A 26,386-nucleotide genomic window follows, 5' to 3' on the forward strand; every position below is an offset into this window, starting at 1 on the left:
TGGGACCAGCCCCTCTTGTCCTACCTTAAGGAGCATGTAGAGAGATCATCGCCTCTTTGTGATTGAAAAGAGGGGATCAAATGGAAACAAGAAAACTGTCTTCATGCTTTGGAGTTCCTTGTCTTTGAGTGTTCTTCCTAGCTCTTCTGTGCATGTGGCTCAGACAGGTCTCCAGGTCATCTTCGTCAAGGTGGGAGGAGATGCACCCCTTTGCTGTTATTGCATATGCCACTAGCAACATAAAGCAGTTGGGTAGAATGTTGACCCCTTAAGCAAATGAGCTCAGGAGGCAAAAAAAAAAAAAATCAATTTTCAAAGCAGAAATGTAACAGTCAGCAGGAGAGGGTAAGTCGGTGCTAGAAAATCTTGTGTAATAGTAAGATCATCAGTGCTTTCTCAAATGCACTGCTGCCCTTTGTTTCCTGAGATCCCTTGGACTGCTGCTGCATCACACAGAAAGCAGACAGTGCAAATTCCCCATATCCTTCACTTGGTCTAGACTAGATCTCTTCAGAGAGCTCTTGGAGAATGTTTTATTTTGTTCTCCTCAGAGAACAGCAAAGTGAGACTACCCCAACACATACATGTTGGCAGATAGTTTCTCTCTCTTTCTGCATACACACACACACACACACACACACACACACACACACACACAAACACACACACACACACACACATATATATATATATATCTTTAATCTACTGCATGCAATACCAAAAACAGATGTTTAGTTTGATAGTATCTGTTTAACGTAAATCATCCTTTTAAAAGTCATATAGACTGGAGAATTCTTATTTTTTTTGTCCAAAAGTAAGTTTCAGTACACTACTTTTTGAAATGTAAATGGTGATAGGACCCAAGATCAAAACCTCAACAAAGCATTGGAAAGCATTACTTACTGATAACTGGTAACATTGAGGGAATTCGGCTCTTTGAAAGCAGGATGCTCATGCCCTGCGTAACAAAAGGAGGAGTCATTGGGCATTTATTACTGCAGTCATTTTCAGCGCCATAAATCATGATTTGCGGCAACTCAGGCTATAAAGTCGTTTGGGTGACAATGATTAGCATGCTGCCGGAGTTAATCAAATAATTATTTAACACGTGTTTCTCTTGCTCTGACCCTGACTTCAGAACATATTTCATTCTTTCCCAGTTCTATCTTTGCAGTTTTTTTTTTTTTTTTTACATAAACAGAACAACTGAGAAGTGTGAGGTGTACATGAAAGTTAGTCTTAAAAGAATCACTTTGGTCTCCTGGTGCACTGGGAGCTCCACAAGAGGAGGATTCTTATCTGAATCTAAACAGGTTTGGTGAGCAGCTATGATACTCTCCACAGGGTTTTCATTCACAATCAATAACTACTCTTTTAGCCTCTGCTGGGCAGAATGGACTCCCTGGCTTAACCTCTTTTTCTCCAGGTGAGACTCAAGGGGTTGTCTATTTTTCAGCTGGTTTTTCTACTCGGTCTCTTCTGTAGCACAAAGCCTCAGTTAGGGGTATTAGAAACGTTCCCTTAAATGTCTGTCTGGAGGCTGTTCAGCCAGGGAGCAGAGCCTCTCTGGATGTGAATCCCGGTGTGATCTCTTCTCCATGGGGGTAACACTTTCTTAAGTCTGGACCTCTGAGCTTGATAAACACATTGTCTTAGCCCTGTTTCTACCACCATTTATGATAAATTAACAGCTTTGCAGACCTCGTAAAGGATAGAATTTTTACACACTGAGTGAATCCACATAGACACAAGCCCCCTCCCAGGATGAAATGTAGAAGGGGAAGGGGAAGAAAGAACAGCTGCTTCCTCTCTGCCTTCTCTGCCCGGGCACTTGTCCTCAGTGGGTCTGTAATGAGTTGCTAGTCTTTATAGACCCCAAATATCAAAGGGTGAAGGAGATAATAGCGACTCATCAAAAAGCTTGATGCTGTGTGAAATGTCCCCGGGAATTGAGGTCCCTGTTAATTGCTCCTCATTTGCATACCATGGCTGTGATTGAGGGGCTATCAGGGGGAGAATTGATCCTCTATTTCCATGTATTTTCAGTAATGTTATATTTAAATTCAGGCAGACCTAAGACATGAGTTTTGTTTTTATAAGCATGATTTAACATTTTCTGCATTAAGCTTAGCATAAAGTGTTTGGCTTTCTTGATTATTTTGTTTGCATTGTGGTCAGTTGTGACTTCCAGTTTCCAATTTTTTCCTTCATGAATACAAATTTCAGTATGTTTCCATATTCTCCATGACCTTGAAATTATTACAGTTTTTCAATTAAGTTCTCAATCTACTTTATAACCTCAATAAGATCAGGGTGAAAAATCTAATTAATACTTCTTTAATCCCAAAGTTTACCAAAGAAATTGTGGATCGTGATATGAGATTGTTATAGGAAAATGTATGTTTATTGTCATTGGAGATTTGGGGAGAAAAATCACATTATAAAGGAAGAAAATACTCGTAAAATGTACAGAAGCTTAAGGATTAGCTGTTGCCCTGAACAGTTTCCCAAGACAGTATTGACATCCATGATTTGTCTCTCTTAAATAGCAAATTTTCAATGATTTTAGTGGGAGAACTGGAGCAGCCATAGAGTTAGGAACAAGGGATCTTTATTTAACAAACTAGGTGCTTTAATGAAAACAAAATAAGCTGGGTGCTAGTAATACATGCCTGTAATCCTAGTCACTCATGAGACTGAGATCTAAGGATCACAGTTCAAAACCAGCCAGGGCAGAAAATCCATCAGACTCTTATCTCTGATAAAATACTCAGAAAAAGCCAGAAGTGGTGCTGTGGATCAAGTGGTAGAATGCTAGCCTTGAGCAAAATAAGCTCAGGAACAGTGCCTAGGACCTGAGTTCCAGCCCTAGGACCAGCAAAAAATATATTGATTGGTTAATTAATTAAAAATAGAATCTTTTTATGATTAACAATTTGCTGTTGGACTTTATATTAAAACTGTTATCCTATGAAATCAAAATAATCGATTCATTTGTTTTTTACTATGTTCTACTGTGATTCATTACAAATTCACTCACTATAGTTTTTACCTTAGAGACAACACATCATGTAAGTCCCCTTCCCCACATACTCACTCTGTGCTCTGGAACAGACTGTCCTATGAAATTCAAAAATACCAGAGACCTTCCCTTCTACACAAATAGGAAGCTAGGTTGCTCCTATTGAGCCCCAATGAACAAAGGCCCCAATCAAGAGGAGGAGCTGCAAACATGGAGTCCGGCCAGCAGTCTTCGTTCCTGCCTCCTCGGAACATGTGTGGACTAGGACTCATTTTAAGCTGAGTTTTTGACAGTGGGATTTAGCCTTGTAACAGAGCTGATAAATAATTTGCTTCTCTCGAGTGCTTAGTTGAACTTCTACTATTCCAGATCTCTTCAAACGTGTTGAAGAGAAATAGCCCTCCAAATAATTAGATGGTCAAGATGGAAAAATAATAAGCTACCTCTCAGTTGTATTCTCATTGGTTTGTGTTCAATAATTTTTATGGAGTTAATTTGAATTGAGCAAGCTTTATGTGGATTTGCTTCTGAAAGATTTACTGCATTTATGTGAAAACCCATCTACATCTGACATTTTAGAATTACCCACCTATTTATGGGATTAGACTGCATTCTGTTCGTGAAAGAGCAAGGCAATTTTCAGCATAGATTTTTTTTCTGTCATTTTTTCCCCTCCCTGTCTGTTTTTGTGAAAGCTAGCTCCAAGGTAAGAGGGGAAATAATTGAAGGAGATGGAGGGTGGAAAATAGAACTGGCTTGCTAGAGGAGGTGTGCTTTTATTAACTATTCGTGGAAAAAAGAAACCTCAAAAACCCAGCCCAATAATTCCTTTAATTTAAAATAGGTGCTTACATTTTTATAAACATCATTTCTTACCTGATACTTATTTTCTCCTATGTCTAGTAAATAAGCTACACATGCTACCAGCCAGAATTCAATCTCAGATTTTCCGCCTTATATTAATAAAGGGAAATAAAACTATAATGGACAAGTTACCACATAGTGTTTTAGAAATTGTAATTCAGTCTTACTTAAAAGCACAACAGTTGAAAAACATTGAAATACATGGGTTATCCACAAGTAGGTGACCTTTTTAGTGATAACTAATCTTTGTGTGTGTGTGTGAGTGTGCACATATTTGCATAGACACATGCTAGTATTGGGACTTGAACTTAGAATCTCACTCTGTTGCTTGGCTTTTTAATCAAGTCTAAAGTTCCATCACTTGAGGTCACAGCTCTATCTTCAGCTTTTTGTTGGTTCATTTGCAATTAAATCTTGTGAACTTTTCTACTCAGGCTGGGTTTGAACTGCAATTCTCAGATCTTAGCTTCCTGAGGAGTTAGGATTACAGGTGTGAGCCACCCATGCCTGGCTGGAAATTTGGATAGTTAAATGCTTTGTTCAGGCTCATATATTTAAGAACCAAATTCAGGTCTGCATGATTCCAGGTCTAAGATTAGGTCTTTCTCTTTATATCCTTGCTGCCCTTGGTATAAATTAAGAGCAGCTTAAAAAATATAGTAAAGAGGATTAGTAGATAGGAAATAATTGTTGTCATTCTTTTTCCTCTTTATATTATAAAAGATTTGTGTTCTGAAGAATCTTACCCTTTCTTAATGGATGTCTGGTATAATCCTTTATAACCATAATTATGATAACCAAATGATATAGTTCACTTGTATGTGAACCTTTGTGTCTCCCATCTTCTCCCCCAAAACCTTTCCTAAATAACATCTGGAAAGTGCTAAAATGTGCACAGGCTTAGAGCATCCAGAACAAGTCGGTGGCTCTTTTACAGTTTACTCAAATGATTACAAGAAGAGAGTAAGCCTTCCTGTGAATGGCATAAACTAAAATTTCTGTGCTCTAGAGGACGCCAGAAATCCTGAAGCTATTAACTTATTTATTTAATAGGGTTTTTACATCATTAACTTAAGTCTGAACTTCCTTGCAGAAAACAGAAATGTGTGAAATCAAATGAACAAGAATTATGTATGCCATTTTATAGTTATAAAACACAGCAGTTAAAGACAGCCCTGATGAGTTTGCATTTTTTTTCTAGCCGAAGACAATGGTCTAGTTTGGTAAGTTTCCTGGGATTTTTGTTGTTGTTGTTGTTGTTGTTTTTAAAGATAGTTTTTAGGGTTTGCTTAACTGGGTCTCTAACTCCTGGGACCAAGTGATCTTCCCTCCCCAGCCTCCCAATTATGTGGGCCAGCCAGTTTGCCTGGCCTCCTTTGGAGGAAACCTTCAGCATCACTATGTGTGACCTTTTACAACATAGGTGGCATTACAACGCATATTTGAAATTTGTTTGACAAATAAGTCAGACCTTACTAGGAATTTATTCTTTATATTCCAAAGATGTCACTTGCTCCTTATCAACTCTAAGGTTCGTTACTCTCCTGATAATAATTTAGCCCTGTAGCATTTGGGTATTAAAAAAATAATAATAATAAAAAGGAGGAATAGGGAAAATAGTTTGAGCTTATCTGAATTGAACTATACTGTGAATTCTTTACTTATAGGTGGCTTGTTCACAACTGGGAGATAGTTCTTAACATAAATGATCATTCTCAGGACTTACCAGAAAACCTTGAACTTAGATTGAGGCATAGCAATTTGTCTGTAAGTCCTTCAAGTCTTTCTGAGAAGAAAGTTTAGAAATTTCTAATCTGCAGTTAGAAGATGGAGATTTGCCATCCCAGCTCACCTTGGATCCATACCCTCTTCCTTTTAAATGTTCTCCTTTGGTCATCTAAAGGACCACGAGAGAGTTTAGAGACACTTAGCATAGCCTACAACCCTCCCTGGTTGCATCTTTCGTAGCTCTTGAGTCTGTTTTCTCCCTGCAAATGTCTGACTTCGAGTGGGGAGGGAGTAAATCCATCTCCACAAGCAGGCAGCTAAAGTGGAATTTGTCTGGGAGAGTCATCAGTTTGAAGCATTTCCAACGCTGCTATGGTTGTCCAATGATTTTAATGAAACACCAGTTTCATTCTTTTTTCACATACATAAATGCAAACAGCCCTAGCTCTGGACTCCCAGGAAAAGGAAAAACTTAAAACAAGGTAAATTGAAAATGCATCAGCATGTATGACTGCAGAATTTTGGAGTGCGTAAAAGCAATTACTCCCAAAGTAGGGTAAGGGTATGCTTGAAATTAGGCTACATTATTTAATCATGAAAGTACCTATACTACTGAGTAAAATCAGTTCTTCCCAAGAATTGTTGGTGGAAAGCTTGGCAGTACCAATGAGTGAGTGAGTGCTCAGTATTGAATTTTGTGGCACTGTAGGGTAACAGAGATCGGGGCTTTGGGGTCCACACATGATCCTGGTTTGTCTCAAGGAACTGTGGGCCAGGCATTCATTGTAAAACATGAGTATGTCTGTCTTGATCCAAGTTTGGCAAAGTACAGCACCCCCACTCCCGTCCCCCCAGCCCAATCTGGCTTTTTGTATCTTCTGGGAGCTAATAATGTTTTTATAGATGACATTTGCAATTGATTTGGTAATGGGGAACACTTTTCTTTGAACACTAATTAAGTGAAATGTTATGTCCCCAATAAAGAGTTCCATTCTGCTCATTAGTGAATCAGTGTAAAAAAGTAATTAATTGTCACTATTATAGTTGAGTTCCATTAATGAAAAAAGGTTGTAGAAGTTTGTTTTCTGTTGTGTTACATAGGTACCTTCATAGTATCCTTGGTCTTGCTGTTGCCTGCAAAATCTGGTACTTTATAGAGAAGTCTGCTGACTCCTAGCTAGGCAACATGATCTGTAAGCTTCTCCCAAGAATCTAATTTTCAATCCATAACTGTAGGCTGGATGTGGAAGACAGATGATTTTAAAGTGTGGGTGTGTTGGTGCTTGGCTACATTTTGTTGTTCATTCATGGAACAGAATCTGACGAGTTGAAAAACAGCTTCCCTTTGCTTTAACAGTTGTCCATCTTTACCTTCTACTTGGAGGTGCAAGAGTCGAAAAGATACTAGTTCAAGCCCTATTGTTGAACAAGAAGACCAACCCAAGTGTGGCCAAATTGGTAACCGTGTGCCTCAGTTTCCCCATCCATACCATGAGAGACCTACTGGCTAATGTTCACAGCTTCCCCAAACATCCCTGGGGGCTTGTACATTTTTATTAACAATGTAAAGTATCAATACTGTTTGCCAGAAAGCTTTCTTTTCCTGGCCTTTATTCTTACATTATTAATGTAATTAATAGTCTCATGGTGAACAATTAATCAGAGAACTAACTTGTTATGAAGGCCATTAAATATCTTGGATATTTCTAAAATAAAACCTACTGAATAGGCTATGTTCCCAAGACACAGAAAGTAGAGTCCCCCTCTGAGTCTGTTTGGAAATGCATGTCTAATATGGGATCCTCGTGATAAGATTAGAGATACCTTCAGGCTTTCCTGAGCCAAATATTCTTTGGGGACCAGTTTGTATAAGTGGTTCAAATTTCTCTCAGAGAATCACTACTGGAATTTCGCTTATGACCTTCAGGAGACTCTACATTAAAATTTAAGTTTGTCACCTAGGAAAGTATTTTTTACCCCTCTATTAGTATAGACTTTAACTCAAATTAAGGTTTACAATAATAGGTACCTGAATGAGAGCAGTACTTATAGATTCTGGGTAGGTTTTGAAAGAAGCCATTGGGTGACTGAGGTATTTCCACATCACCTGTAGTACTGTGTGTGTGTGTGTGTGTGTGTGTGTGTGTGTGTGTGTGTGTGTGTGTGTGTGTGTGTGTGTGCGTGCGCATGCGCGCGCGCACGCGCGTGCCTGTCTGTCCTGGGGCTTGAATTAAGCCTGGGTGCTTCCCTTGAGCTTTTGTGCTCAAGGACAGTGCTCTACTAATTGAGCTGTAGCTCTACTTCTGGCTTTTTGGTGACTAATTGGAGATAATAGCCTCAAAAACGTTCCTGCCCAGGCTTTGAACCAGCATCCTCAGATCTCAACGTCCTGAGTGGATGAGATTACAGGTGTGAGCCACCAGTGCCTCTCTAAACCCCGAGTTTATAAATGCACGTGGCTGTGCAGGAGAACCCTTTAGAGGGCTCGGTGCCCTAGTCTCTAAGAAGCATTGTCCAGTAAAAATACAATGGGTAATTACAAAACAGTTGTGACCACACTGAAAAATATTGTGGAAAACAGAGGTAGAATTATAGTTAATACAACTGATTCTGGTTTTAAACTGTTTACGCACATTAATTGTGTAACCTTTATAAAATTATTATGCTGTTTTAGTGTATGTAGGGAGTTCTTAACCTTTGAAACCCACCATTGCTCTACCTGTGGTCTAGATACTGTGAGTAGTTACTGAATAGCCGAGTTCTGGAATATCTTTTTTTTTTTTTTTTTGTCAGTCATGGGGCTTGAACTCTGGGCCTGGACACTGTCCCTTAGCTCTTTAACTTAAGGACAGTGCCCTACCACTTGAGTCACAGTGCCACTTCCAGTTTTCTGGTGGTTCATTGGAGATGAGAGTCTCCCGGACTTTCCTGCCAGGCTGGCTTTGAACCATAATCCTCAGATCTCAGCCTCCTGAGTAGCTAGGATTATAGACATGAGCTATTGGCGCCCAGCTGGAATATCTTTAACCCAAATAAAAGGTTAAGAAGTTTTAGCTGATGAAGGCAGCAGTGAGATGGGCATGAAAACAGATGGATGCTGTGACCCCTTCCCCATCCCTCCATTCACATCTAAGATACATTTTGACTCAATATCAGTCCTAACTACAGTCTATGAAAATGTTCAGAAGACCATGGACATTGGAGTTAAACTGACTTCATCACTTAGCCATGACCCTGAAAGTTACGTCAGCTGAACAATAAGTATTATTTATTATCTTAACCAAACTCTTGAGTAGTTTTGGAAATTAAGTGAAATAATATGTGCAAACACAATAAATACCCAATGGATGCTTGGCAGGTTGCATTGTGCTATACTGCTAGACAATCCATGAAGATAGTTGGATACTATCAACTATTGTATAGCTCTTCAAACAAGGGAGAGTGGCTGTAATGATAGAACCACTGGTATCTGACTTTTCATGAAGAATCTTCAAATCAAGCTGGTTGTGGTAGAGAGATAGCTGGTCAACAAAGAGAGTTTCTTTCTTTCTTCTTCTTCTTCTTCTTCTTCTTCTTCTTCTTCTTCTTCTTCTTCTTCCTCCTCCTCCTCCTCCTCCTCCTCCTCCTCCTCCTCCTCCTCCTCCTCCTCCTCCTCCTCCTCCTCCTCCTCCTCCTCCTCCTCCTCCTCCTCCTCCTCCTCCTCCTCCTCCTCCTCCTCCTCCTCCTCCTCCTCCTCCTCCTCCTCCTTCTTTCTCATTCTGCAAAAAAGTAAAGTGCTTCAGGCAAAGCTCAGGGAATTGAGTGCAATATTTTTTTCCGCTGATGTCAAGTGATCTTCCCACAATGACCTAGTCAGAAGGCCTGGAGCCTGTGCCTCGCTAGCCCATCCCATTCAGCTCTCCTAGGAAAAGGCTACAAGAGAAGGATATCTCTTGAGGGAATATGTTGAACTTGCTTATAAAGTGATTAGCATTCAGAAATACAGTGTCCCAGTGCTCAACCAAAGGAGGATGATGGGAAATAATCAAGTGTGTCAATGTGATGAGGAGTTTTATATACAGTAACAGAGAAGGTAAAAACTTTAAGGTACAAGTAACGTGGCGAATAAAGGCAGGATGTATTTACACAGGAAGGCTGTGAACCACGCAGAGCAAAGAAATAGAGTGAACCATTAATTTAGCAGGTCATTTTGAATGTCGGCAGCAAAAAGGCTGTGTGTGAAAAGCCACTACTGTATTTTGAGAGTGCCTTTCTAAGAATCCTAAAATATTAATAACATAGTCTTAATGTAGTTGAAGACAAAAGAATGTGTTAAGGGCAACAAGGGCACAATGACAATTTGATATTTTCTGCATGTGCTCATAAAAGCGAGAAGAAAAAGTGAAAATAGAACAGCAGCTTTCAGTTTTCCCAATTGGTATAAAGTTCTGTATTTTCCAAACTAACTCAAGCACATTTATTGTTGGTAACTGATTAACACCAGCTTTGAGGAAAAAAGCAAGAAAAAAATGTACTTGCAATGAAAATTATTTTTTTCCTTGAATTCACATAATAAATACACTGAATTTCTGAACTCTTTTAGGTCAGTCATAGGGCTTCAACTCAGGGCCTGGGCACTGTCCCTGAGCCTCATTGTGCTCAAGGCTAGTGATCTACCACTTGAGCCACAGCACCATTTCGATTGGTTAATTGGAGATAGGACTCTCATGGGAACTTTTTGTGCCCTGGTTGGCTTCTTACAAGAATAGTTGGAGAAATAAGAAAACCTTTGCTTCCTTTGTGTGTATGCATTTGATACCATTTAGGTCTGTTTTCTTTTCTGATTATAGAATTCAAAGACAGAAAAGTGTTGAATGCAGACAGAGTAAGTTTAGCCAAAAGTTACAGGAAAGCAGCAAAACAGATTCTCCATAAGCAGACCCAACCCTGGGAGTCCAGTGAACTTCCAGTTATTATAGTAGGATGGCTCCTCCAAACCTCCTCTCCTGGGCTTTGAGCAGTTTTGTTGATGGCTTCTGTATGTATTGCCTCAGCTCTTTTTATTGGCTGAGTGGGAACCTGGGCATTGTGGGGAAAAAGCACAATGATGGGCCACATACTGGTTATCTGTTATCTGTTATTTGTTATGTCTACTATATATATATATTTTTTTATCCCTGTCTACCTAATCAAGGATGCCTACTCTCCTTTACTTAGGGGTGTGTGTGTGTGTGTGTGTGTGTGTGTGTGTGTGTGTGTGTGTGTGTGTGTGTGTGTGTGTGTGTGTGTGTGTGTGTGTGTGTGTGTGTGTGTGTGATCTGTCCTTGGTTAATTTCTGCCAATCCTTCCACTCCCAACAGGTGACTTTAGGTTTCAATGCTTCACAAAAGGATAGTAAACATGGATTAGCCAGAGACATGTAGAATTCTTCTTAAAAACAGGAAAATAATGTGCCATGCTGGCAGTCTTGGCACAAGTTCACTACAGTTGCATTCACCACCTGAGACTCTGTATGTAACAGACAGGACCTAGGGACATGGTGCCATGTTCAAGGACTCTCTGTGTTTGATGTGGGCTGGTCAGGCCTGACTCTCCCACAGCCCAGTGCTTCCTCCTGCTACAGCCTGGGTTTCTGATTTTAATGGAAACCCCAGGGCCATCTTAAGCACGACCAAAAAGGCACCTTGCAAGTTGAACCTTATCTAATTATGCTATGTGTATAAACTTGAGACACATAAATCTCAGCCACTGGAGCAACTTGTTTTTCTAAGATGCTTTGGTCCAGTGCAAGACGAAAGCAAATAAAGGAGAGATTGATCTCCGAGCACTTTTATTGTTGCTACTCCACACATCATAAAGTTTGGGCTCGTTAAAGGAAATTCCATAAACAACTTTAGTTAATAAGAGTGAAGTAACTGTGTGCCTCTCTGAGCTCCAGCTAAACCTCCTTTCCGCTGGCCATCATGAGGGTGCCATGAAAAGAGGAAAATGACACGAGGATATGCAAGAGCAAGGGCAAGGGGTAGGCGGCCACAGGAAGCAGGTCAGATACTCCTTGGACCAGCACAGCTTCCAAAGGATCTTGTGGATTTCTAGCATGGTGGGTCTGGTCTCTTGGTGGTTAGGCTCATGGCAAACATCCAATGGGTCCTTTTCCCAGCTGGTGGTTTTTTTTTTTTTTTTTTTTTTGATGGTATACAACACAGGACAGACAGGATAAATGGGGCGAAGTGAGAATGAATGAGTCCTGGTGGGAAGACGGTGGGTCCCATCCGTTATTTTCATTTAACACCTGATGTTATAGAAAATTATACTTTTTAATGGCAGTTGCCTCTGAGTTTGATGGCTGATGGCTAGCATTGGTCCGTTTTCATTTTGAGAGGTGATCATGAAGAACATAGCTATGCACTATTAATTATTTTTTATTATCAGCTTTCAGGGTGTGATTGAATTTTTCCATGTTAGTAGAAGTAATCCTCAGTGTCCGTGTGATGTTTATAAAAGATGAGGTCATGGAAAGGATGTCAGGTGCAGGAGGAACTATATGACCCGTGTTCTGGGGACTGGCCTCTTGGGGGCTGAGAGGCGAGGAGGCTGAGAAATAGAGGAAGAAGGAAAATAGGAGGAGTTTTGATTAACTTCAAAATGAACACAGAGTATCTGCTGACTTTTGAAAGCGGGGGATGGGGGGAGAGTGTGGAAGGCTCTTCACCTATTATTGTTACCTACAGTTAGTAGTTTGTTTTTTTATTAATTGCTCGGCCCTGAAATCATGACCCCTGCCTCACAGATGCTTGTCTTTTGTACTTGGCTGGTTTGTTGGGGTTTTTTTGATTTGCTTCTTTCTGTAGCTATAATTAGGAAATAATCACTGACCAATGTTCTGTTAGTATTTGGACACACTTCCAACTGGTTGGTTAAAGACCAGGCTCTCAGATTCGCCAAAACATGCATATAACAGTTCAGGCTTTGTGGGGAGAACACTTAGAGTTGGAAGCTGGTGGCTGACACTCACCAGACGCATGGTCTTATATCAGGAATCACCTGCTGGAGGCGGGAATTCCTGGTTTCTAAGGTAAAGGGAATAGTAGTGCTTTTGGAAAGGGGCTGTAGTAAGCATGAAATGAGATCTTGCACACAGGGCCACCCGGCCTCTACAGCAGCATTCAGTCAACTTCAGATGTGTTTATATTATTAGATTCCACCACATTGAAGGCAGTGTCTTCCAAGGGGACTCTTGCTTGCCACCTAACCAGAAGTGCTAATAATCCTTCAAGGGGGGCTATAACCAATCAATGCTTTGGGTTGCTTTGCCTTCACCTCAAAAACCTGGTGACCACTCATGATGGGCAAACATGCTGCCCCTTTTTCCGAATCAAGGAAATGCCTTCCTGTGTTCCTCCTTCACCGTGTTTTAAATCGGTTTGTTTTTCTTCTCTCCTTCCTTGTAGCTTGCAAAATTGGATATTACAAGTCTCTCTCCACGGATGCCACCTGTGCCAAGTGTCCACCCCACAGCTACTCTGTCTGGGAGGGAGCCACCTCATGCACCTGTGACCGAGGCTTTTTCAGAGCTGACAATGACGCTGCCTCCATGCCCTGCACCCGTAAGTTGTTTGCTTGTCTCCTGTCTCTTCACTGCCAGAGGCTCGCAGGAGCACAGAGCAGGATGCTGCCAGCTTCTTCTCACAGGATAACCATGCAGGGGGCAAATGAGATCAAGCATGCGACCTTCCTCGGTCATAGGAGCAAAACACTTGTAAAAAGAAAGGATCTTTTTTACTTTTCCTGGTTACCTTTGCCTTCAAAATACGCACAGCTACCGACCAACGATGTGGTGAAGCAGAGATTGAGTGTTCTGGGCTGTCTGACAGTGTAATTAGAGCTGAGCTTGGAATTTATAAATGGCTTTACCATTGCATCAAGGGCTCCGAGAAGCTTGGCAGGTTGGGGAGACACAGGTAGAGGGCAGGGTTTGGGAAGGTGGGTTCAATGGAAAGAGACCGTTCAGTGTACACTGAGGTCATTGCTGTGGTGATTGGACTTCTTCCTTCTTTCCTCATAGTTTTGCATGCGTAACACTTAGGCCTGGATGCTAATAAATGCTTGTTTAATGATAGGCACTTCATGTATGTGGGCTAGTGAACAGATAGGGCCACCAAACTTGGTGTGAAGGGGAGTAGAGAAATGTCTTGCCATGCTTTGTTTAGAAAAGATTCCTGGATGTTAGCATTCCTTTCATGTGTACTCCAGGCTCTCCACAGACCCCTGTGACATCTTGACAGTGGAGAGGATGGCAGTGATCCACCTGGGTTTTTCTGTCCCTCGTGTGTGTGTGTGTGTGTGTGTGTGTGTGTGTGTGTGTGTGCGCGCCCGTGCACACGTACGTGCATGCAAGCGTGCACATATACATTAGGTGAAGTTTGTGTTTCTGGAAGTAAATTCTTGGGACTGAAAGTGTTCAAGATTGAGTTTCTGTGTGTGTGTGTGTGTGTGTGTGTGTTTAGATTGCGGAATATTTGCCCATACATGAGATACCTTAAGAATGAGACCCAAGTCTAAACATGAAATTAATTTGTTTTATATATACCCTATCCATACCACCCGAAGGTAATTTTGTACAATATTTTTAGTGAGCCTGTGTTTTGATTAGTACCTATTACATGAGATCAGGTGTAGAGTTTTCCTTTTATGGTGTCATGTACAAAACAATGCTCCTTGATAAATTTTGGCTTTTACTTGTATTAGGGCTATTATCATTCCGTTCCTTGCCTACTACAAATTGCATGTTGTTTGGCCTGAGGCCAGCATCCCTAAATATAGAAGCTTTCTCCAGAGTTTGAGCAGTTGGAGGTGCTCCATTAGGTGCTACCTTTCAAAGGAGGGGCCGGCTATCTCTAACTTGTGCTGGAATTGCCACCACCCAGGGACTGGCTTTCATAACAAGATCCCTATCTGAGTAGCAGAACTATGCAACCTGAAGACACACAATTCCTAGGTCCTAGAAGGTTGTCTTTCCTAGTTTTTCAGGTGCAACAGAAGCTTCCAAAGATAAGGAGTATAGAAGCTAGCCTTGCCTTATGCATCACCATCAATGGAAGGATCTCTTCAACACATTCTTTTCCTATTCCTTCCTGAGATGGAGAGTCCTTCATTTCTCTGGGTGGCCACTTTCATTTAACCTGTTCAAAGTCTTGACATTTTCTCTATGATGAGGTATTTCCCTTTTTAAAATTCTGTATTACCGGTTGTGTGATTAGTTTTGTAATGAGCTCCCTTCTTCTGACCACCCCCACTGCCAACAGGTGGAAACTTAGAACACAATGGTGAAATCAAGGCAAGCTAACTTGGGCTGACATTTTTGATAGTTCCTCTTATTTCAGGTCATGCAGACCTCCTACAAAGAACCTTCTTCAGGCTGAGAGATCTAAGTATGCTATGCATGTCATGAAATTCATCTTGGATGGCATGCATGGTCAGTCTCTTTCCCCCATCCCCTAGGAGCAAAACAAAACAAAACAAAACAACTTTTGTTGGTTGTTATTTCTTTTATGTCAATGTGGTCCTGGTTTGTTCTGTAGTATTCTACATTGTGTCAACCACCTTACTACCTGAGAGTTTAGAGTACTGAAGATGACCTTATGCCTGTGATACTGGATCCTGCTTTCCATGTGCCTGAGACTGGTGTGGTTAAAGGAGCCCTTGGAGTTTGACACGTCTCTAAGCAGCAACCTGTTAGTTTTGTTATGAGGGTAGGAAAAAAGGGAGAGAAAATACGGATTGTTAGCACATGACAAAGGGAAACAAGCAGTTTAAAATTTTAGGTGGTTGATCTTGTATTCTTCTAAAAATTGTTTCCCCAAGGTTAGAGGAGAAAGAATGGTTGATTTTTGAGCCACGAATGAAAGGTCCCTGAAGAAACTCCTCACCCATGCCAACAGGTGATCCTTTCTTCCCTGCTCTTGGAAGGCCACCTCTCCTTCTCTGCTCCCAGGTCTTTTGCTCTGGTCGTAACTGCATCCCACCAACGTGGTCCTTGGGAAAGAGTGCCAGCCACCACCCCACAGGTTCAGTCAGCTAATCAGAGTGCTGGCTCCAGCCACTAATCAAATCTGTGACAAGCAGAATATTTAATTTCTTCAGGCCCTAGTTTCCTTATCTAAAAAAAATGGATTCTTATATCTGTGCAAAGATAGGAAAGATGGATTTCCATTATCTATTGCAAAGGTCTAGCACAAGGTAGTGATTTAATAAATGTTTGATCTCTTTCTTTTTTATCTCCAGCTGGCTACTTCCTTCCCCAAGCCTCCTCCGCAGCAGGCTGCTAATGCAATTCTTTGGCTCTCTATCACTGATTTGCACCCTTGATTACACAATTAAATTATGTGGTGGCCACATTGCAAAGCTGGAGCTCTAGGGACAGGACTCAAAAACATCAATATTTTCCAAAACACGGGCCCATTAATTCCCTTGTACCATCAAGATTTAGACCACCTCTCTACAGAGTTATCATTTTTCACTTAAGTCTCAACCACACAAGTCATATAAGACTTCCTTTGAGAAAGGAGTAGTCAGAGAAATGACCCCCCCTTTGCTAATTGCTACGCATATTGATAAGTCAGGAAGTAGAATCAGAAGCTAGTGCTTAGCCCATGGCTCTCCCTCTTGATTTCTTCCTTCCTGTTGAACACAGTGGACCTCTGTGGTGCAATACACCAACCACTAGGTAGCCATTAAAACATAAAAGTCACATCCATTAAATTTAACATTTAGTTTCCCACTTCGGTTTGCTGCTGATCAAGGGCTGTGGAACCTCACGAGGTTACTGGAGACGGTGCCGAGGAGATGTTTCTATCATGGCTGAAAGTTCTCTTGCACGAGGCACCAGGAGACACTTTAAAAGATGGGACAAGAGGAGTCTCTCAGAAAGTCCCAAGCATTGTCTTCTTCATCCTCAGCTTTATCAGATTCTCTTGACAAGGGGTGGAAAGGAGCATAAACATCAGGGAATCCTTTCAGCTGGACTCCAGCCCCCAATCAGTCCTTAGCAGTTGGTTAAGCCAGGTGACAAACCCAATTCCCTTGTGCTGACAGCCATGATAATCAGGCACCTTCTTTGTTCATTATGCTGTCTTTAACCCCAGCATTCCTATGCAGCCCTGCATTTAGTGATCGCTCACTGTGACGGCGCACTAATGAAGAAATAAAACACACTCTCTAAGACTCATTCTTCTAGCCAAAGAGAGACTCTGCTCCACTGGCTTGTAAAATCAGGTTTTTGTTCACGTGGAGAACGATTAGACCAGGTGAACACTAGGAGCATCGGCTAATTTAGAAGGCGATGCCTAGATGTTCACACCATCCACCAGGCTGGAAGATGGCAGAAACGCTCATCACAAATAAACTTTCCTTTCTGGGAGACTTGAGATGGAGCCACGTTAGATTCCCGTGGATGGCTGTGATTGGGCTGTTTCAAGGGAAGCATTATGTGAATATTTTCAGGAAAATAACCTCTACCTGGTTAGAAGAAGAGGGATTTTACTGCACTCACTTTCCCCTCCGTCAGTACTAGAGATGGATGGAGCCCAGGGCTTTGCACTCATTTGGCAAGCACAGGCACTCGAAATCCCCAACCCTTGGCAAATTTTCTGTGAGACAAGGGCTTCGGAAATAGCCCAGGCTGCCCAGTACTTCTGATCCCCCTGCCACCACTTCCCAAGTAGTTCGGATTACAGGCATGTGCCACCATGCTCAGCAGAGGAGTGCTTCTTAAACAGTCTACGTGAACATTGTTTAATAAGTCGTTGGACTTTGCCTGATGTTCTGGATTTCTACCATCTTCACAGGTGATGCTGTAGCTTCTGGCGTGTGAATCACCTGTCCTTATTGCCTAAGGACTTAGATCCACAAAACTCTTTTCAAGACTAACTTTCAGTTTCTTCGGTTCACTACTGACTCTAGAAAGACCCTTCAAGTATTCTGAATATTCTCTCTTAGTGGAAACTGAACATTTCATTTGTCTCCTAGATGTAGAAAAATCTATCTTTGTTTTGGGGCATGTACTTGAATGTACTCTGTGTTTTTTAAATTTTTTTATTTTATTCTTTGCTTTTCTCTTTTAATTTTTTTCTTTCCTTACTTGTTTGTTTATTACTGGGACTTGAACTCAGGGCTTTAACTCTCTTGCTTGGCCTTTCCTCTCAAAACTGCTTACTTGAGGAAGAAGCTTTGTCTTGTCCACACTGGCTTTGAACTTAGATCCTCAGATCTCAGCCCCCTGAGTAGCTAGGATTATAGGCATGAGTACTTAATGCCTGACTTTCTTGTGGTTCCTTATTGCCAGAGAGAAAGAAGTTTGAACATGCTCACCTGAAACAAAAAAATGGTCAAAAAAGGGATGTAGCATTCTGACCACTAACAGAGTCATTTTCCCATAGGTAGGGATCCCAGTTAAGCTGAGAGAGGAATTTTTATTTCATGAATCCTTTTGTAGTGGGAATTTCGGACTGTTTTGTTGATTTAATGAGCACCCTTTAAATGCAGTTCTCTTCCATTTCTTCCTCCTGTAGTTCCATTTCCTCTAGGTCTGGTACATGGGATGAGTCCTCTCCAGGTGAAATGGTAAGGCTTTGAATATAAGTGTCTCAGGGAATTTCCTTGCCCAGAACTGGCTTTGAACTTTCATCCTCAGATCGCAACCCCCTGATGACAGGTGTGAGCCACCAGCTCCTCCTTCTTCAGCTGTTGGTTGAATGTTCCTAGTGAGGAAAAGCTTTTCCCTTACTGAGACGCCCAGTTGGCTTTGCAGCTTCTACCTGTATTTCAAACTGTTCTAGAGAAAATGCCATGTGAAGGTTGCTATTGTCACTGTAGATTTGGAGGAGGGGAGGGGAGAGGGGAGTAGCTAATTTGTTATTTTGTCACCTTTGCTGAGCACCTTTCCCTGAGTGGTTTTCTGTATTTTCCTATTGGAAATCTGTCCTTGGGCAGATTTGCTCTTTATTTAACTTGTTTGATGAAACTTATTAGGGTATCTTGATGGGGAGCACTTGATGAGTGAGAGATTATGACTTAGATTGCCAGCTTGAAGGGCCTTCCACAAATCTGTCTCCCAGTCAACAGGCCTTGAATAATTCCAAAGGCTGTGCCAAACAAACAAAGAGTGATTGATTGATACTTCGACGTGGTCTAAAATATTCCCAAATTGCAGCTTTTAAGACAATTTATAGCACAGCTTAGAGCTAATGAGGGCAAATTTACTGAGATCTATGACGAAAGGTCCTGACGTGAGAAAGCTTTTTCTCTTGCAGGTTTAGGGCTATCAAGAAATTGAAATAGCTGAACTCCAAACAACAAACACCACTTATTTTGTCTTTACATTTGCTTTTCTAATTGAATTTAGCGTGCTGCTGTATTTCCTCTAGAAAGTGTATTGTTTTAAAATTACCATTTCAGTTCTATTACTCAAAGCCCTCGCTCCTAATGCTTTCTGACAGTTATCAACATAATGAACCATAATGAAATGATGAGCAATCTTCGGTGGAAACCCAATGTCAATCCCAATCGTGCAGTGTGACTGTGTTGTTAAAATCTGAATGCAAATTAAAGTTACATCGTCCTTACTCACTTCCAAGGTCAGGAGGATAGACTTTTCTTTTTCTTTATCCACCTCCTCCCCCCCTTCCCCTCCCACCGTTTTTTTTTTTTAAGTGCTTTTCTTTGGAAAATCTCACATCCATTTTCAAACAAGCTCTTCTTGAAGGTGCCCCTTCTGCTCAGCTCAATTCTGTCCCCTAAAGATTTTCTTATTTAACCATCTGGCTAAGGGATTTGGGGAGAGTATCTACAGTGAGGCTTTGATTTATAAACCATAGGATAAAAGGCAGTGCTCAGCTTCAAGTAAACTATGTTTTTGTTCTATCCCAGAGCGTATATTTCCTCTAGAGTTTTTCCCTTCAGAGTTGCAATTAGGTAATAATATAAGGATAGGAGAGGGGTCTATTGCTTAGCACAAATCTGTGAATACACAAGTTAGTGAAAAGACTAGTTCTATAGTTAGTAAAACAGTAAACACAAAGGCCAGAAGTGTCACTAATGAGAGCATTTCAGTTGATACAATTGGTTGATACCTGAACATTTCATCATTTGTTCAAGCAATTATTTCGTGAATCAATATGTTTGAAAAACCAGGGAAATATCGTGCTTCATGTCATCTATCAAATTTTTAATGTAATAATACAGTTTCAGACTGTATTTTATTTGTCATAAAGATGGAAATTAAAAATGAAACATTACTCCCCATTGCTGAGCAACATAACTAGGTTTTTTTTTTCTTTTTAGGGCGGCACATGTGGTCAGTCAGTTAATAAGCTGGCTGGGTCTGTCCCTGGATTATAGTCGCTGATCAAAGCAATCAAAGATGGGTTGATGACTGAGATGTAGCCTTCAACCTATTTTATTTCTAGGCTGCTTGTATGGAGCTCAGAAGTTCAACGTCTGTCATTAACTCTTGACGAAATCGCATCCTTTTCTTTCGAATTGCCTTTCAGCATTTTAACTACTTAAATGGAAAATTACTTCTGGAGAAACAAGTGCACTTAAAAAAGAAAGAAAGAAGACAGTTCAGGATGGGAAATCCCTATTTTAGCCCCTCCCCCCGCTTTGGCATTAGGTAGCAATAAACAGTGTAGTGTGGACTCAAGTAGAAAAGGCATGAATTTGAGGGAAGAAAGCTAATGTGTGCTCATGGGAAGAATTTGAATAATCTGCCAGTGCCATTTAGCCAGGTCATCAACAATTTTTATATTCCCATGAATAATTAAGAGTGGCTCTTCATCCACTATGTCCTGTCATTTCTGGATGGCATTTTTGACACTACTCAAGGAAGTCATACAGTGGTTCTTCACAGCATGCTTCTTTGAAATAGGGTCAATTATACATTTTTCTGAACTCCCCTGTGGTGAGAGTTGAGCATCTTCTTTGCTATCAGCATTTTGATTTTTCTCTTGGAGGTCATTCGTGTTCTATCCACTATCTAAATCCCTGCAGAAGGTGCCTGGGGGAGAGAATCCCATTATTGAGAAAATAATAATCAACTCCCTCCTGAGTTGATCTGTCAGGGAAGAACCTTGATCTGAAACTCTTCCCCACTCTCTTGTGTGGAAGGTGAGATTCAGCTAAGGGGACACACAGAAGAGATAAGGATCTAGTGTGATCACTGATCAGGATACATGGGATTCACACATTGATTTGTTACATCATAACTTCTTTGTACAATTACAGAAGGAAGGAAGGAAGGAAGGAAGAGAAGGAGGGAGAAGGGAGGGAGGGAGGGAGGAAGGCAGGAAGGAAGGAAAAGAAAGAAGGAGCAAGAAAGGAAGAAGGAAGGGGAGGGAAGGAGGGAAGGAAGGGAGAGAGAAAGACAGAAAGAAAGAACAATAAGTATAGTCCAAAAAGGAATGCTAGCCAGTCATCTTCCCAAAGTTCAGGAAAGAAGGAGAAATTTAATTCTGAGTTGGAAACTTTCCATCTAATTTTTAAAAAATAGGTAAGATTCATTATTTTCCTTTAAATTAATTTCATCTCTAGGAAGGAGAAGGAAACATTTAGCTTTAGATTCCCGGTTTCTGATCAAAGCAGTAAAACTATCAGATGAGTTGCTTAACGTTTCTTATCTTAGTTTTTGGTCAGCAGATTGCTGTGGGTAATGAATACTTTTCTGTCTGATTTTATTACGGGGATTACATTTAAGATAAGATGTGAAAAAGGGTTCTGTGAGAAAGGTAAATTAACGCAGAGCCCAGCGAATTCCCAAATGAAATGCCCAGGCATAGTTTCCTTGGTCTTACATGTTATATCTTCCTCTTGTTTGACTCAAGAATTTATACTTCAGCCATAACCTAGTCAACTTAATACATAAACTAAGCCCTTAGGAAACCCTGGAAAGAAAAAAAAGATTCTTGAGGAGAAACGGGAAACTACATATAGAAAACTAGATAATGGGAAAAATTTCAGACAGATGTGTCCCACTTGAGGAAATTAAAGTTTTGCCTGACAGCAACAAGTGATGGATGCGTGCAAACAATTTTTTAAAATAATGTGCAGATCTTCCTGGGCTCTATTCATTGTTAAAACATATAAACCACCACGATAAAGGTTCTGCACTGATCATATATATCAGAAGAGATGTCACTGGACAGCAGTCTTTATGTAAACGAACCTGACAGCAAGGGCTAGAAGCAAGCAATTAGTGGTGGCAATGTATACAGCTGTCAGGGGGGAGTAGGGGATGTATTTCTGTCCCCCCCCCCACACTGTTTACTCTGCTTCATAAGCTGTCTTTCAGCTGGAGAGAGATTAACAACAAAAGCTTATCTGAAGGGTTGAAGGGCTTCATAGCTAAGACACCGAAGCATTATTGACAGTCCAAAAGTTGCATGTGGTTAATGAAATCGTATGAAATGGAACTTGAGACCCAGCATGTCTCTTCCTCAGAACACGAGCCTCATACTGGTTGTCTTGGCATTTCAGTGGGCAACGGTCGCCCTGAAAGAAACCCATCATTACGAGTTCCAATTTTGCCTGTGCTCTTGGGGGATATTTCTTGCTACTTCCAGAATTAATTTCATGGCTCAGGCCTTGAATTTTAAAATGGTGATTAAAAACCAGTTAGGTATTAAAAATCTGTAATAGCTCTGAAAACTGCTCTGTTACATGAGCAAAGCCATTTTGGCTTTTCCGTCAACTGCTCCTTGTGTTGTTTGTAGACTGGATTGATTGATTGACTGATTGATTGATTGATTTTTATACTTTATCCTAAAGTTTGCTAATAATTATTCTGTTTTCTGGTTAGCTTTTTTGTTGTTGTTATTCCGGTACTAAGGTGTGAACTCAACCACTAGCTTGCTTGTTCAGTTGGTATTCTACCTCTTGAAGCATACATCTAGCCCAGCTTTATGCTGGGCTGCCTGGCTTCACATTGTGATCTTCTGAATCTCAGACTCCTGCGTAGCAGGATTAAAGGCTTGAGGCACATGACTACCTTATGCTCAGCCTTTATAACCTACACAAAAGCTACAATAGTGAGGTTTCTGATGAGTAGTTGAACTAGGCTGAAGAACCATCATTAATTCACTCAGCAGATAGATATGTAGTGATTAAGCAGCTAATAGGCCAGACAATGTTCTAGGAGCTGGGAATATGTCCATAATCCAAGAGAAAAAAAAGTAGTTCTTCTGAAGCTAGGCATATAAGAATATGCATAATAAACCAATTAATAAAATATTTCAACATTTTCATAAGAATATGGTGGGATGTGTTGAAGCAGAAGACAATGAGTCTTAATTTAATATAGAATAGTCATTGTTGGTAGGTGGTACCTCAGACATAAGGAATCTGCCAGTCAAAGGTGAGAAAGCTTTCCTAACACTGTAACTTTTACATTTATATTTTCCTTGGGTATTAGTGTATATGAGCATTTTAATTCTAGTTATTAGAAGATCATAGGCTTTTCAATCAGCAAGACTCTATCTGAAACATATGCCAGGTATGGTGGTGCATACCTATAATCCCACCTTCTCGGGAGGCAGAGGTAAGAGAACTTGCCCAGGTGAACGCATAAGACCTCATCTACACACTGAAAACACTAAAAACAAAAGGAATAGTGCATGAGATGGTTCCTTCGTGGTAGGGTCACTAGCAAGGCCATGAATTCAATCTCTACTACCAATAAAAAGAAAAGAAATAGAATTTAAGTTGGCATGCTACATGATGTGAATCTCCTCACGTGCAAAATCCCTTTTCTGCTAAGCTTATGACAATGCAATCATCATAGCAGATTTTTCATCTTTAGCAAAGTTCTATTCACTTTTTATAGGAATGAAGCACATTTTCCCTATCTTAGGGATGGTAGGGTGGGTAACATGAGTTGCTATTATGGGATGGGTCATAGCTCATAGTTCATGCTGGAGGTATTGATGGGTTAGGTTCTAGGTAGCTGGTCCTTTTTTGAGTGACCTGACAAAGGCTTTTAGGGACACACAGGCATGTACCCAGTGAAGAGACTTCTTTAGCTCCAGAGATAAGCAAGCAAGTGTGTTTTCCAAAATGCCCAGGCATTAAACTTTAATATATAAGAGAAAAGAATTAAGATGTGGAATTATTTCCTCTGATGGCTTAGAATATTACCATTCTTAATTATTTTTTTCTTCTGTTCCCTGAATTTCCTTAGATAGTGTGTGGCTGGTTCATTTGCCGAAATATGCCTTTTCCCAGAGGATGAGAGCACGTGTCTGGTTAAGGAGGATTAAGATCCCTTTTGTGATATAATATATGATATGATATTTTATGATATGATACAGTGGCCCTTTGCATCTACGGTAATTGGGCTACAATTTCTTTTGGGGCGTCATACTGTCAAACTCCTGTCAACTCAATGTAAGTTGACATTCTCCTAGAAAATAATAATTACCCATTGTAACACCTTTCACCAGTACCTGCTGTGTAATACAGAAAGTATTTCACACCAGTGAAGAAAATGGATGTTCATTTATTTATCCACAATGGCACGAAATGCAGTATTGAGTTCTGTCAGAGCAATGAAATAAACTCAAGAAATAGGCCAGGCTATTTCATATCATTTACTTTTTCTTAAGCTAATGAAATTAGGTGTAACATGTGTGTTTGAGAAACCAGGGCTGTTTTCTAGATTTTGTAAATATGTTCATTGTGAGCTCTTGGGTTGAGGTCTTATATAAACTCAGATTGTCCTTAAAGGCTATTATGTATAGAGTATTGAGAATATCAGAACATCTTCTTGTAAGGAAGGTACATTGCTATCAAGTTTTCTATAGCAGTTGTTGACAAACTATGGCCTTAAGGCCAGTTTCAACTGATGCTTGGTTTTGCAAGCAAGATGTTCTTGGAGCACAGCCCTTCCTATTCGTTGAGGTATTATCTGTGACTGCTTAGAGGTGCAATAGCAGAGCTGAGTAGTTGCTGTGGAGACCATATGGCCCATAAAGCCTAAAATATTTACTATCTAGCCACATAGTAAAATTTCTTCACAAAGGAAATATGCTGACCCCTGCTCTATTCATAAATTAAAGATTATTGCATTTGACTTTTGTTTCTAGTAGTATGGCTATTATCTGTGCCACTAAATTATATTAAAAACGTGAAGGGCATTCTAAACCTGAGCACTTGAAAGCAGTTGAACATGCCAGTTCCAGTCCTGCTGGAAGGAGATGGAATCCTGAGCTTCTATGTGAATAAAATTGTAAAGGGAGAACATTTTTTTCCAATTAAATGTATTCAATAAATGTATATTTTAAAATGTCTCAATTTGGGTAATAAAACTAAAATTATAATGAAAAGTAAGCACTATAGTTCTGTAAAGGCTAACGAGAAATATGCCAGAATTCTTTTGGAATGTTAGAATTAATTTCCATCAGAGGGAAAGTTTTCCTTAGCTTCATGACTAAATAAGTCATCACTGGAAATCTGCATATAGAAAGGAATATTGTAATAGCCAATCTCAACTTTAACAAAACTTTAATTAATGGAGTTTGTATTTTAAATTCCCAGCTTGTAGTGACTGGTTTCATGACTTACAGAAACAGGGCAGGGTAGAGCACACACAAGTCCTAGTTTGTGTTATTGTTGTTGTTGTTGTTATTATTATTAGTCAGTTGTGGGGCTTGAACTATGGGCCAGGGCACTGTCCCTGAACTCTTGAGCTCAAGGCAAGCGCTCTACCACTTGAGACACAGCGCTACTTCCAGTTTTCTGGCGGTTTATTGGAGACGAGTCTTACGGACTTTCCTGCCTGGCTGGCTTTGAACCATGATCCTCAGATCTCAGCCTCCTGAGTAGCTAGGATTATGGGCATGAGCCACAGGCACCCAGCTTAGTTAGTGTTCTTTAGTCTCTTCCTTTCCTCCTATATTTTTTTCCTTCTTCTTATAAGTTTCCAGGAAAGCATCAGAATGAATCAGAGTAATTATTTCTCTGTCCTACATACAATACAGCAAGGGACAAGTCTAGAGACCTAGTAGGATAATTGTTGAATAAATGAATGACCCCCTTCCCCCTTGGGGCTGGGAAGGTGGCTCAGTGGTAGGGCGCTTGTCTTGCATGCCTGAGGCCCTGGGTTCGATTCCTCAGCACCACATAAGCAGAAAGAAAAAAGCCTGAAGTGGCGCTGTGGCTCAAGTGGTAGAGTGTTAGCCTTGAGCTGAAGAGCTGAGGGACAGCGCCCAGGCCCAGAGTTCAGGCCCCACAACCGGACCCAAAAAAAAAAAAAAAAGAATGATCCCACAATCCTTCCCAACAAGAGTAATCACCGCTGTATTTTAGTTTTAGTTCAATGCTATTTTATTGTATATATGCTTAACTTAACTTTATTATAGACACATGTGCCTGCACTGGAGCTTAGTCATGGCCTCATGCTCCTGCTTGAGATGTTTTTGCTCAAAGCTCACCCTCTACCACTTGAGCCATGTGTCCACTCCTGGATTTTTGCTGCTTAATTGAAGATAAGAGTCCCTCAGCTTGGTCTACCCAGACTGCTTCAAACCAGGAGCCTAAGGTCTCAACCTCTTGAGTAGCAAGGACTGCTACTCAGGCGTGAGCCACAGCGCCCAATCCCAGAGTCACTTTAAAACTATGAGAAAGAGAAACTTCATAAAATGGCAGGCTAGGAATATGGCTTAGTGGTAGAGTGCTTGCCTAGCATGCATGAAGCCCTGGGTTCAGTTCCTCAGTACCACATACACAGAAAAAGCTTGAAGTGGT

General features: G+C 40.7%; 1 protein-coding gene across 3 annotated transcripts in view; it reads left to right on the forward strand.

Moving 5' to 3' along the window:
* The window catches only part of Epha4 (EPH receptor A4), a 144,211-nt gene that overhangs the window by 51,811 nt on the left and 66,014 nt on the right, over positions 1–26,386 (forward strand). For all 3 annotated transcript variants that reach the window (XM_070016136.1, XM_070016147.1, XM_070016158.1), the window contains exon 4: positions 13,045–13,200. In XM_070016136.1, the coding sequence (XP_069872237.1) occupies positions 13,045–13,200 (156 nt within the window). The remainder of the gene's footprint in view (positions 1–13,044; positions 13,201–26,386) is intronic.

This window comes from Dipodomys merriami, unplaced genomic scaffold, assembly GCF_024711535.1.
Source record: "Dipodomys merriami isolate MVZ:Mamm:240054 unplaced genomic scaffold, mDipMer1.0.p SCAF_1, whole genome shotgun sequence".
NCBI lineage: Eukaryota > Metazoa > Chordata > Mammalia > Rodentia > Heteromyidae > Dipodomys > Dipodomys merriami.